Source organism: Phacochoerus africanus, chromosome 6, assembly GCF_016906955.1.
Source record: "Phacochoerus africanus isolate WHEZ1 chromosome 6, ROS_Pafr_v1, whole genome shotgun sequence".
Lineage (NCBI taxonomy): Eukaryota > Metazoa > Chordata > Mammalia > Artiodactyla > Suidae > Phacochoerus > Phacochoerus africanus.
Genome location: NC_062549.1, coordinates 36,815,338 through 36,830,244, shown reverse-complemented (window position 1 = coordinate 36,830,244; position 14,907 = coordinate 36,815,338). Strand labels below are relative to the sequence as shown.

Genomic DNA, 14,907 nt, shown 5'->3' with positions numbered 1-14,907 from the left:
TCACTGCCTTGCTTCTTGAACCCTTCCCTCTATTCTCCTTTGAAAATAGAGACCTTCCTTCTCTGTTACATGTAACTTCAACTTCTCCCTTTCCACTTTATCCTACTCTAAGCATATCAACAGGATGAAGTCTTAACCACCTTAAACATACCCTTCCCCTTTATAGAAAATCATCAAATTACAAAGGAAGACAGCAGGAGAAGAAGACATGAACAAAGGAATTATAAGAAATCCTCAAAACAAGTAATAAAATTGCAGTAAGTCCACACATTATGAAAAGTTACTTAAAATGTAAATAGGCTACATTTTCTAATTAAAACATATGAAGTGGCTGAATGGATAAAAAAAAAATACAAAACATATATGCTGCCTCTAAAATACTCACTTTAAATGTAAGGACATACAGAAAGTAAAGGATGGAAAAAAGATCCATACAAATGAAAACCAAAAGAAAGAGCAAGAGGACACTAACAGCTAAACTACAAACTGAAAGTAAAGGATGGAAAAAAGATCCATACAAATGAAAACCAAAAGAAAGCTGAGGTAGCTATTCTTATGTCAGACAAAATGGCCTTTAAGACAAACACTGTAATAAGTGACAGAGGCTGTAATAAGATACAAAGACGGTCATTATATAATGACACTGGGTCAACCCAACAGAGGATATAACATTTGTAAATTTTTATGTGCCCAATAAAAAGGCACCTACATATATAAAGCAAATTAACAGAACTAAAAAGAGAAAAAGATAGTCATATAATAAGAGTAAGGAACTTTGATACCCTACTTTAATCAATGGATATATCACCAAGACTGTAAATAAATAGGAAACACTGGCCTTAAATGACACATTAGACAAGGTGGACGTAACAGACATTTGTAGAACATTCCATCAAAAGCAACAGAATACAAACTTGTCTCAAGTGCACATGGAACATTGTTCAGAATAAATCATATTAGCTCATAAAACAAGTCAATAAATTTAATAAGATTAAAATAACCATCTTTTCTGACCATATGGTATGAAACTAAAAATCCATTACAAAAGAAAATTGGAAAACTCACAAACATATAGAGATTAAACACCTGCTACTGAATAACCAATGGGTAAAGTAAGAAATCAAAAGAAAACTCAAAAAGTATCTTCAAACAAATGAAAATGGAAATAAAAAATACCAAAAACAGATAGAAAAACACAAAAGCAGTCTAAGAGGGAAGTTCATTGGATTAAATCCCTACATTGAAAAAATAAGAAAAATCTCAAATAACCTAACTTCAGGGAAAAAAAGAACAAAGCCTAAACCCAGAAGAAAGGAAATAACAACGATTAGCTCAAAAATATGGTCATTGTACAACTATAAATGTAATAAAAATTCATTGAGTAATTTAAAAAAGATTAGATCAAAAATAAATGAAATAGAGACTTAAAAGACAATAGAAAAGACCAATGAAACAAAGATCTGGTTCTTTGGAAAGATACTAATTGTCAAATCTTTATCTGGCACCAAGAAAAAATGAGAGAGGACTCGTAAGTAAAATCAGAATGGAAAGAGGAGACATTAAAACTGATACCACATGTAGGTCCCTTGTTGCTGTGGCTGTGGCATAGGCTGGCAGCTAGAGCTCCCATTCGACCCTTAGCCTGGGAACTTCTCTATGCCATGGGTGTGGCCCTTTAAAAATTTTTTAAAAATAATTTCTATCATTTTATTTAGCTTTGACTCATAATTATTTGTAAATTAGCAATTATTGTGAATAATAAAACATTGAAAAATGTCAAAAAAAACCTGATACCACAGAAATATTATAGATCCCAAGAGGCTACTATCAACAACTATATATCAAAAACTGAACAATCTAGAAAAAATGGACAAATTCATAGAAATATACAGCCAACAAAGACCGAATCATGAAGAAACAGAAAATCTGAACAGACTGATTGCTATTAAGGAGTTTTTTTGTTTTTTGTTTTTACAGCCACATTCATGGTATATAGAAGTTCCCAGGCTAAGGGTCGAATCAGAGCTGCAGCTGCTGGCCTACACCACAGCCACAGCAACACCAGATCCTAGCTGAGACTGCCATCTACACCACAGCTCACGGCAACACTGGATCCTTAACTAACTGAGCAGGGCCAAGGATCAAACCCATGTCCTCGTGGACAACTAGTCAGGTTTGTTACCGCTGAGCCACAATGGGAACTCCCAGGAGATTTTAATCAATAGTCAAAACCCCTAGCAAACAAAAATCCAGGACCAACCAGATGGCTATATTGGTGAATTCTACCTAAAACTTAAAGAATTGTTTTTTTGGCCACACCTGCAGCATGCAGAGCCAGGAAGTGAGCCCGAGCCACAGCAGTGACAATGCTGAATCCTTAACCACCATGCCACCAGGGAACTCCTTAATGAATATTAACCCTTCTCAAATTCTTCCAAAAAACAGAAAATGAGAGAACATTCCCAAACTCATTTTATAAGGCCAGCATTACCCTGATACCAAAACCACTGAAGGACAATACAAGAAAGAGACTATTCCTGATTAATGTAGATGCAAAAATCCTTAAGAAAATACTTTTTATACTTCAATTTGTATATAATAAACTTTATATTTGACATTTATTCATTTTAACTCATACTTGAAGATGAATTTGTTAGCATTTACTTTTTGTGGTTTTTTTTTGTTTGTTTTTTTGGGTTTTTTTTTGTCTTTTTGTCTTTTCTAGGGTTGCACCCACAGCATATGGAGGTTCCCAGGCTAGGGGTTGGAATGGAGCTGTAGCCACCGGCCTACAACAGAACCACAGCAACTAGAGATCCGAGCTGTGTCTGCAACCCACACCACAGCTCACAGCAACGCCAGATCCTTAACCCACTGAGCAAGATTGGGGATTGAACCCACAACCTCATGATTCCTAGTTGGATTCGTTAACCACTGAGCCACGATGGGAACTCCCTGTTAGCATACTAATAAAATGATAAATAAATAACATATTTAAGTTTAGACAAATTTTTTGTGTGTGTGCATGGGTGGCTGGGTCACTTTGCTGTGCACCAGAAATTGAAGGAATATTGTAAATAAACTATACTTTGATAAAAATTTAAAAATGAACCATGAAAAATGAAAAAGAATGAATATTTTTTTAAAAATTCAACAATGCATTTAAAGGATCATACATCATGCTCAAGTGAGATTTATTCTAAGGATAGAAGGATGGGTTAACATCTGCAAATCAATGTGACACGTAACATTAACAAAATGAAGTATAAAAATCATGTGATGACCTCAACAGATGAAGAAGAAGCATTTACAAGTATTCATTCATGAGTAAAACTCTCAACAAAGTGCATGTAGAGCGAATGTACTTTAACACAATAAAGGCAATATATGATAAACCCACAGCTAAATCATACTTAACAGTGAAAAGCTGAAAGCTTTCTCTCTAAGATCAGTAACAAGACAAGAGTGCCCACTCTTGTCATTTTTATTCAACATTGAATTGGAAACCCTAGCAAGAACAATTCGGCAAGAAAATAAAAAGCATCCAAATCAGAAAGGAAGAAGTAAAACTGTCATTACTTGCAGACATGATATTAGATAGAGAAAACACCGGAGACTCCACCAAAAAATTGTTAGAAATAACAAATGAATTCAATAAAGTTGCAGGATACAAAATCACTAGACAATTTTACCTCTTCTCTTCCTATTTGGATGCCTTTTGTTTCTTTTGTTTGTGTGATTGCTGTGGCTAGGACTTCCAGTACTATGTTGAACAACAGTGGTGAGAGTAGGCATCCTTATCTTGTTCCAGATTTGAGTGAGAAGGCTTTCAGTTTTTCCCCATTGAGTATTATATTTGCTGTGGGTTTGTCATAAATGGCTTTGATTATGTTAAGGTATGTTCCCTCTATACCCACTTTGGTAAGAGTTTTGATCATGAGTGATGTTGGACTTTGTCCAATGGTTTTTCTGCATCTACTGAGATGATCCTGCGGTTTTTGACTTTTCTTTTGTTAATGTGGTGTATGACATTGATTGATTTGCATGTGTTGAACCATCTTGTGAACCTGGGATGAATCCCACCTGGTCGTGGTGTATGATCTTTTTTATATGTTGTCAGATTCGGTTGGCTAACATTTTGTTGAGAATTTTTGCATCTATATTAATCAAAGATATTGGCCTATAGTTTTCTTTTTTGGTGGTATCTTTGTCTGGTTTTGGAATTAGAGTGATTGCAGTGTCAGAGAATGTCTTTGGGAGTGTTCCTTCTTCAACCTTTTGAAAAAGTTTAAGGAGCATGGCTATAAGTTCCTCTTTGTATGGCTGGTAGAATTCGCCTGTGAAGCCATCTCTGGTCCTGGACTTTTATTTGTAGGGAGTGTTTTTTATGACATATTCAATTTCATTTCTAGTGATTAGTCTGTTCAATTGATCTATTTCTTCTTGATTCAGTTTTCACAGGTTGTCTCTAGAAAGTTGTCCATTTCTTCTAGGTTGTCAAATTTGTTAGCATACAATTGTTCATAGTATTCTCATATGGATTTTTGTATTTCTGTAATATCCATTGTGACTTCTTCTCCTTTTTCATTTCTTATTTTGTTTATTTGGGTTTTTCCTCTCCTCTTCTTGGTGAATCTAGCTAGAGGTTTGTCAATTTTGTTTACCTTTTCAAAGAACCAGCTCTTGGTTTTACTGATTTTTTCTATTTTTTTAAATGTCTATTTTATTGATTTCCTCATCAACCTTACAAATGTTTTCTCAGGTCAGTGTCCCAAAGCAACAGAAATAAAAGCAAAAATAAATCACTGAGATCTATCAAAATGACAAGCTTTTGCACAGCAAAGGGAACCAAAAAGACAACTTACAGGATGGGAGAAAATAGTTTCAAATGATGCAACTGACAAGGGCTTAATCTCTAAAATATACAAACAACTTATACAACTCAAGAGCAAAAAAGCCAACAACCCAACTGAAAAAAGGGCAAAAGACCTGAATAGACACTTCTCCAAGAAAGATATACAGATGGCCAACAAGCATAGGTTGTTGTGGTTACAGATGGAGCCTAGATTTGATCCCTGGCCCAGGAACTTCCATATGCTGTGAGTGTGGGGGAAAAATAAAAGTATGCAGTGAATCCTTATCTAATACTGTAATAAAAGTTAGCTCAAAATGGATTAAATACTTAGAAAAAAAAATAGGACAAAAGCTTTACAACTTTGGATTTGGCAATGATTTCTTAGATATGATACCAAAGGCACAGGCAATAAAAGAAAAAATGGACAAATTGAGCTTTATGAAAATTAAAAATTTTTTATCAAAAGATACTATCAACAGAATAAAAAGGTAATACACAGACAGGGAAAAATATTTATAACTTGTATATCTGATAAGGGATTAATATCCAGAAAATATAGAGAACTTTTCAACTGAAAAAAAACTGATCCAAAAATGATCAAAGAGCCATTTCTTCAAAGATGGTATAAAAATGACCAATAAGCACATGGAAAAATGCTCAACATCACTAATCATATGCAACTCAAAATAACAATGAGGTACCACTTCACATAGTTAGGGTATATAAAAAAATCAGAAAAATAACAAATGTTGGCAAGGATATGTAGAAAGCAGAATGGTTGTGCAGTATTGATGGGTATATTAAATAGCACAGTTACTGTGGAAAACAGTACAGCAGTTCCTCAAAGAATCCAAAACAGAATCACCCCCATGATGATTCCACCTCTGGGTATATACCCAAAAGAACTGAAAGGAGGTTCTTGAAAAGATATTTGAATACACATGGTCATAGTAATATTATTCACAATAGCTAAAATGTGAAAGCAACCCAAGTGTCCACTGACAGATGAATGGATAAGCAATATGTAGTATACAAATATGGTGTAATACTATTCAGCCTTAAAAAGAAGGAAATTCTCACATATACTGCAACATGAATGAACCCTGAGGACATTATGCTAAGTGAAATAGGACAGTCACAATAAGACAAATAACGCATGTTCCATTATACAAGGTACTTAGAGTAGCCAAAATCTCAGAGATGGAAAGAATGGTTGCTGTCAGGGCTGAAGAGAGGAGGGAATGAGGACTAACTGTTTGATAGATATACAGCATCAGTTTTACATAGGGAAAAGAGATCTGGAGGTGGATGGTGGTAATGATTGATATCACTAAGCTATACACTTTAAAAGAGTTAAAATGGAAGTTCCTGTCGTGGTTCAGTGGTTAACGAATCCGACTAGGAACCATGAGGTTGCGGGTTCGATCCCTGACCTTGCTCAGTGGGTTAAGGATCCAGCGCTGCCATGAACTGTAGTGTTGGTCGCAGACGCGGCTTGGATCCCGCGTTGCTGTGGCTCTGGCGTAGGCTGGAGGCTGCGGCTCGGATTAGACCCCTAGCCTGGGAACCTCCATATGCTGCGGGAGCGGCCCGAGAAATGGTAAAAAAAAAAAGAGTTAAAATGGTAAGTTTCATGTTATGTGTATTTTATCATAATAAAAAATAGGAAAAAAAAATCAGAGAAAATTTCAGCATTTCAGCATTTGAGGTTGCTTTTCCCTGAGTTTTTCTTGATAAAGAGCATTTAAAATAGAGCTGAGGGGAGTTCCCGTCATGGCGCAGTGGTTAACGAATCCGACTAGGAACCATGAGGTTGCGGGTTCGGTCCCTGCCCTTGCTCAGTGGGTTAACGATCCGGCGTTGCCGTGAGCTGTGGTGTAGGTTGCAGACATGGCTCGGATCCTGCGTTGCTGTGGCTCTGGCGTAGGCCGGTGGCTACAGCTCCGATTGGACCCCTGGCCTGGGAACCTCCATATGCTGCGGGAGCAGCCCAAGAAATGGCAACAACAACAACAACAATAACAAAGAAAAAGACAAAAAAAAAAATAGAGCTGAGGGCCCTCTTAAACTTTATACTTTTGTTTAACTGCAAGGGCTAAAGTCTAGGCAGTAAGGGGGTAACTGGAAGTAAACCAGTCCCTGCACACACTGCAGCATAACTGCGAGTCTTTGGTTAAAAAAAAAAAAAAAAAACTAATTAGACTAAGATGATCTGAGATTACTAGTTCTTAAACCGTCTAGCAAAACAAGAGAAAAAAATTTCTTGTAGAAAAAAAATCATCCCTCAGAATCGATGGGAGATTGATTCCAGCACTCCCTGTAGATACCAAAATCTGCAGATGCTCAAATTTCTTATATAAAATGGCATAGTATTTACATATAATCTACACACATCCTCACATGTATTTTCAATCATCTCGATGACTTAAAATTCCTAATACAATCTAAATGCTATGTATATAATTATAAATACAATGTAAATGCTACATAAATAGTTTCCAGCACACAGCAGAATAAAATTTTGTATTTTGAAACTTTCTGGAATTTTAGTTTTTTTTAGAATATTTTCTCTTTGATTTGTTGAGTCTGTGGATGCAGAACCCATGGATATAGAGGGCTAACTATATTGACGTCAACTTAAGCCTTAAATTCTGCAAAAAATGTCACAAATAAAAAGTTTAGCATAAAATTATCAAAAACAAGACATAAGAGCAGACAAAACAAGAACACACACACAAGCTAGCTAAAAAACAGAGCAATAGAGTCATGGGGTCTCCAGATGTCAAAATTATCAGACATAGGCTTTAAACAACTATGATCAAAGAGATAAAACAGAAGACTGAGAATTTCAGCAGAGAACTTGAAACTATAAAATATAACATTTCTAACAAAGGAACAAAAGAGAAGTTACAGAATTTTTTTTTTTTTTTTTATCTTTTTAGGGCCACACCTGCAGCGTATGGAGGTTCCCAGGCAAGGGGTCCAATCAGAGCTGTAGCTGCCGGCTACGCCAGAGCCACAGCAATGCTGGATCCAAGCCATGCCTGCGACCTACACCACAGCTCACAATAATGCCAGATCCTTAACCCACAGAGGGGGGCCAGGCATTGAACCCACATCCTCATGGATGCTAGTCAGGTTCGTTAACTGCTGAGCCACGACGGGAACTCCTAGAATTTTTTTTAAAACCTGAAAATAGGAACTCAACAAAAGTGCGTAACAGCAGATTAGACATGGTCCAGAAGAAAAACAGTGAACTAGAAAATAAATTGAAAGAAAATACCAAGAATAAGATGAAATGCAGAAGACAAGTATGAAAGGATAAATTGGGAATGTCTAACATATATTTAACTGTAATCCCAGAGTAAGAGGTGATAAAGAAGAGATTAGAAACAATTTTATAAAATATAACAGCTGTGGAGTTCCCATCATGGCGCAGTGGTTAACGAATCCAACTAGGAACCATGAGGTTTCGGGTTCGGTCCCTGGCATCGCTCAGTGGGTTAACGATCCGGCGTTGCCGTGAGCCGTGGTGTAGGTTGCAGACGCGGCTCGGATCCCGCATTGCTGTGGTTCTGTTGTAGGCCGGTGGCTACAGCTCCGATTGGACCCCTAGCCTGGGAACCTCCATATGCCTTGGGAGCGGCCCAAGAAATAGCAAAATGACAAAAATAAATAAATAAAATAAAATAAAACAGCTGAAAAATTTCCCAAACTGATGATAGACATCAGAGCCGCAGATTTAATCACACTGAATTTGAACTGGATACATAAGAGTAGAATCATACCCAAATACATCAGAGTAAAATTAAAAAAACCAAAACAAAACCCCACAAAATATAAAGGTATTCCTGAAGCAGATGGAGAAAAGATTTAGTATCTTTAAGAGAACAATTCCTGTGACAGATAATATTTATACAGAAACAATGACAGCTAGAAGGTAATAGAATATCTTTAAAGCACTGAAAGAAAAAAACATCAACCTATAATTCTATAACCAGCAAAAACATTTAAGAATAAAAGTGACTATATCATGGATGAACCTTGAAAATACTATGATAAATGAAAGATGCCAAATACAAAGGCCACATATTATATGACTGCACTTACATAAAATGTTCAGAATAGGCAAATCCATAGATACATAAAGTAGATGATTAGTTACCTGGGGTTGGAAAGGAAGGAATGAGAAGTGATTGCTAATGAGATTGAGCTTCTTTTGGGGGCTGATAGATTATTTTGGAATTATATAGTAGTGATGATTATATAACTTTGTGAATATAATAAAAATCCAACTGTGTACCTGAATGTGATTAAAATGATGAAATTTATGATAGGTATATTTTATCTCAATAAAAAGAATTAAAGTGAGGTCATAAATTGTTAAATAAAGAATTATCACCAGCAGACCCCACACCAAAGTTAATATCAAAGAACGTTTTTTTTCAAGGCTGAAGGAAAATAATTCCATTTGAAATAAATAACAATGAAAAGAGTAAACAGAGATGCAAATCTAAATGAGTAAAAAATATACTGTATTAAATAAGGACAATATTAATGAGAGTATTTTGAATTCTCAAGTTTGAGAAATATTACTGAACAGGGAAAAGAAAGAATTGAAGGGCAATATTCTCAGAGAAGTCTTTTGATTGTACAGCTCATGAGAAGCTAGAGATCACAGCAACCACCTCTTTATTTATTTATTTATTTTGTCTTTTTGCCTTTTCTAGGGCCACACCCACGGCATGGAACCCTCAACCTCATGGTTCCTAGTCGGATTCATTAACCACTGAGCCACAACGGGAACTCTTTAACCACCGCAACCACCTCTTTAAAATTACTAATCTCAGAGTTCCCATCGTGGCTCAGTGGAAGCAAATCTGACTAGGATCCATGAAGAGAGAGAATGGATCCATGAGAAGAGAGGTTTGATCCCTGGTCTCGCTCAGTGGGTTAAGCATCCAGCATTGCCATGAGCTGTGGTGTAAGTCACTGACGTGGCTTGGATCTGGTATTGCCGTGGCTGTGGTGTAGGCCAGCAGCTACAGCTCTGATTCGACCCCTAGCCTGGGAACCTTCATATGCTGCAGGTGCGGCCCTAAAAAGACCAAAAAAAAAAAAAATTACTAATCTCAGGAGTTCTATTCTTAATTTAGAATATACATGGGAAGTATAACCCTCAAATATCTATCATTGAAATATAAGAACCCATATAAAAATCAAAGCATTAATTTTTAATTTCTGTTTAATTTTTTAAATTCGTCAAAAATCTTACCATTTTAGAAAAGCACTTGGCACACAAAAAGCTGCACCTACCCTTTCCCAATCACATCATCCTTAGAAGAAACTGGATACAAAGACTCACTCTTCGAAGGTTTTTGATTTGCTGTTTTTACTCTAGGTGGTTTCTTAGGAGATTTAGAAAGTTGTAATAAACTGGATTCTTCTTTCTAAAAAATAGTAAGATAATGAACAAAGTGAAAAATGGGCAAAATGGGGGTGGGTGGGTAGGACAGAGAATATAGCATAGCTCTGCATATACACTTCAAATTTGTTTTGAGGATTTCTTCCCACTACCACCTACTATGCTTCCTGCTAGAATGAAAATATCTTCCTTCCTGGAGTTCCCATCATGGAGGAGGGGAAACGAATCCGACTAGGAATCATGAGGTTGCGTGTTCGATCCCCGGCCTTGCTCAGTGGGGTAAGGATCTGGTGTTGCCATGAGCTGTAGTGTAGGTTGCAGATGCTGCTCAGATCTGGTGTTGCTGTAGCTGTGGTGTAGGCTGGCAGCTACAGCTCCGATTAGACCCCTAGCCTGGGAACCTCCATATGCTGCGGGTGTGCCCCTAAAAAATAAAAAATAATAATAATAAAAAAGAATAAAAGACACAGAAAGAAAATATCCTCCTTCCCAAATGCCCACTTTAATACAACTAGCAGGCTGAAGTTCCTACACTTATTTAGAGTTTTAAAATTTTTAAAAAGATCAAAACTTATCCTTACATCATTGGGAAAGAAGACTCTTTCCTGAAGGAGAATACAAAAACTTTTCTTCATTCTATAATTGAGTAGGTTTTAGTGCTCTGGGTATTTTATGTGGATGTATGTGTGTGATGAGGCGGGGAATGCAAGTAAGTGGCAGGGAAGGGCAAAGATGCGGAGATACCACTGGTCCATAAGAGTCTTAATATCAAAATTATTTATTTCCATTTTTGGACATTTTATTTTTATGAGTATTTTTTAATGTCCTTTACGGTAAATTTAACTATTTAAATCTAGAAATATGGGAGTTCCTGTCATGGCTTGTCAGGTTAAGAACCCAACATAGTGTCTATGAGGATATGGGTTTGAGCCCTGGCGTGGATCTGTGGGTTAAGGATCTGCAGCACAGGTTGCAGATACAGCTCAGATCCTGTGTTGCTGTGGCTGTGGCGTAAGTCTGCAGCTGCAGCTCCAATTCGATCCCTGGCCCAGGAACTTCCATATGCCATAGGTGTGGCTATTAAAAAAAATAAAAAAAAATAATAAATAAATCTAGAATCTGAGATGCATGAACCAAAAAAGTACAAACACCTAAACATCCAAAGAAGGGAGGAAAAAAACCCAATTATCTGAGTATGAGAAATACATAAATGTAACATTACGTAATACTTAAAAATAGGATTATGAAAATTATGACACATGGAAACATGATGATAAAGATGTTAAACTTTTGTATTATAACAAAAATATAAGTATACGAAAACAAAATTCATAACAAGTCTAAGAGAAAATAAATAATAGTTGTCTAGAAGGAGGTGAGATCAGAGTGATCTGAATCTTCAGTTTCCAAGTTTACAGTAATTTTGTTATTTTTATAATTTGAAAAACAAACTTTTCTTATATGTTAACTTCAATTAGAATATAATAAACATTGCTGGAAAGCAAGAAATATATTTGTGATGTTTTATTATCCAGAACAAACAATAAAATCTTATTTATACTCTAGGTGCCTTAACAACTACAAACATTTTTTAGAGAACTCTATAAACAAAATTAATTACTTAAGTATGCTTCACATATAACTTTCTAGGTATCATGGCTCACATCTATTTTAGTAATTGGGAACACAGCAGGACATTGAGCTAACCTCGCTGCATGAGTGGGACTTCAGGGCACTGGGCCTATTAAAAATGTATCATAAGAAAGTGGTCAAGTTCATGGAAACAAAACAGAATAGAATGGTGGTTACCAGAGGATGCAGGAGGGTTTGTTTAATGGGTAGATGGTTTCAAACTTGCAAGATAAAATAGTTCTGGATATCTGTTTCACATCAATGCAAATACACTCACTGCTGCCATGTACACTGGAAAATGGTTAAGATGGTAAATTTTATGTGTTTCTTACCCCAATAAAAGTTTTCTTCTTCTTCTTCTTTTTTTTTTTTTTCCTTCCTCTTGGTAGTGCCTGAGGCATGTAGAAGTCCCCGGGCTAGGGATCAAACCTGAGTCACAGCCGTGACAACACCCAATCCTTAACCACCAGCCACCAGGGAATTCCTGCTCATGCTTTGTTGTTGTTTTCATGGCAACACTGCGTCCTTTAACCCATTGCAATGGGGCCAGGGATTGTACCCACTGCCTCTACAGTGACTCAAGCTGCTGCAGTCATAGTCTTCACCCACGGCACCACAGCGGAAACTCCTGCTCATGCATTTTAAAAGATCACATTGGCTGCTTGGTGGAGAACAGACTACAGGTTTTTTTACTTCCTAATTGTTGCAGAATGTACATTAACAGCAGCAAAAATAAATAAATAAATAAGTGAATAAATAAATAAAATAAATAAATAAAAGCTTATGATTAAACTTAAGCAATAACGTACAAAACCAGAGCATGAACATTTTACTACAAATTTAATGAAAGAGATCCAATTATTGCTGTACACCTTACCTGCATCTCAGATATCTGTGGAATGCAAGATTTAGGTCTTAATGGCAAGAGGGTTGCCATTTGTGGAAAGGGGTCAACATCCTTCCTTGGTTTCTCTTGACGAAGGTGCCAGAATTTCAGTTCGGCACTCGCATGTTTTGTTGAAGATGAATGAGTAACACAGAATCTTGGTGCCCTAGTTAAAAGAAAAACACACCAATTTAAGGTTAAAGCAGCCAATAAGCATCAAAAATCAAAAGCCTACCAAGTGTATAATGGCTGTGCTCACAGTTATCAGTCTTGCCACACTCCTTCTCCAATAATTTCTTTTTCTGCTGCCTAGCCCATCCCCCCATGTTATTCTATGTCACCTGCCAGAGGTCACATTCATTTATATAGAGGCAATATACATGAAAAAAGTAATTAATAAAATTACATTCAAATGATTATCTGCCTTACAAGAAAAAGAAACCTATACATCAATGAAAAAAATTTTTTAATTATTTAGTTTTGGAGTTCCCGTTGTGGCTCAGTGGTTATCAAATCTGACTAGGAACCATGAGGTTGCAGGTTCAATCCCTGGCCTTGCTCAGTAGGTTAAGGGTCCGGCGTTGCCATGAGCTGTGGTGTAGGTCACAGACGCGGCTTGGATCCCGCATTGCTGTGGCTCTGGCGTAGGCCAGTGGCTACAGCTCCGATTCGACCCCTAGCCTGGGAACCTCCATATGCCGCAGGATCAGCCCTAGAAAAGGCAAAAAGACAAAAAAATAAAACATAATAATAATAATTTAGTTTCTAGTAAGACAAACATAAAATGCATCTGTGATCCATTTCAAAGCAGTTTAGAATTTATCTACACTACCAAATAAAAACTAGTGGATGAAATAAACATTTAAAAATACATAAACATTTTTATAATGCTCAAGTATACTACTAAAGTGCATTATGATTCATGCGATCTATTTTCAAGCCTTCAATTTCAAAGAACTAAGGAGTTCCCACTGTGGCTCAGCAGTAACAAACCTGACTAGTATCCATGAGGTTTCAGGTTCAATCCCTGACCCCACTCAGTGGGTTAAGGATCCGGTGTTGCCGTGAGCTCTGGTGTAGGTCACAGACACAGCTCGGATCTGGCATTGCTGTGGCTGTGATGTAGCCTAGAGGCTACAGCGCTGATTAGACTCCTAGCCTGGGAACTTCCATATGCTGTGTGTGCAACCAAAAAAAAAAAAAAAGTAAGAATTAATTTTATAACAATTTATATAATAAGTAAAAGACCAACAATACTGCCAGAAATTTAGGAAAAAGAATGTTTGGCACAATATCAAGGCCCCACTTAATTAGATGGATATTCTGGTACTTAGTCAATGGGCAAGCTCTATATTGGCAGGAGCGCTGACTCCAGCTGTCAGGGCCTGTTGTTAATTGCTTCTTGGACTAGGTTTTCCTCCTGCTGCCTGGCCCCCAAACGAATTTCCACTCCATACTTCGTTCTGGTAGAAAACTGCCTCCTTTTAAAAATAAGAAGGTAGATACTTCTGATGTAAACACAGGTTAGAAGTGAAAGAGAATCCAGATCCATAATTAGTTTAGGATCAGAAACCACCCTTTCAAGACCTGGGTGGTCATTTTGCACTACATTGCAAAATCTTTACTTGAAGATTTGAAATTATCCCAAATTACCTCTTATTTTCAGGCCAACCAGTAAGTGGGCATATTTACAAGATCCCTATCCAATAACCCATACATGTGCTGGACAGGAAATCCAGGTATCTCAATTTTCTAACTCCCATCATTACAGTACATTCATATGACTCCATAAGTCCCTACTGCCCCCACTATTTTAATCTGCATTCTTTTTTTTTTTTTGTCTTTTTGCCTTTTCTAGGGCCGCTTCCCATAACATATGGAGGTTTCCAGGCTAGAGGTCGAATCGGAGCTGTAGCCACTGGCCTACTACGTCACAGCCACAGCAATTCAGGATCCGAGCCGCATCTGCGACCTACCCCACAGCTCACGGCAACGCCGGATCCCCAACCCACTGAGTGAGGCCAGCGATCAAACCCGCAACCTCATGGTTCCTAGTCAGATTCGTTAACCACTGCGCCACAATGGGAACTCCTAATCCTGCATTCTTAT

At 37.0% G+C, this 14,907-nt stretch overlaps 1 protein-coding gene across 2 annotated transcripts in view; it reads right to left on the bottom strand.

Annotated features, from left to right (window-relative positions):
* The window catches only part of RGS22 (regulator of G protein signaling 22), a 154,301-nt gene that overhangs the window by 74,172 nt on the left and 65,222 nt on the right, over window positions 1–14,907 (bottom strand). For both annotated transcript variants that reach the window (XM_047783528.1, XM_047783530.1), the window contains exons 10-11: window positions 12,790–12,964; window positions 10,172–10,305 (exon numbers count right to left, since the gene is read on the bottom strand). In XM_047783528.1, coding sequence (XP_047639484.1) covers window positions 10,172–10,305; window positions 12,790–12,964 — 309 coding nt within the window. The remainder of the gene's footprint in view (window positions 1–10,171; window positions 10,306–12,789; window positions 12,965–14,907) is intronic.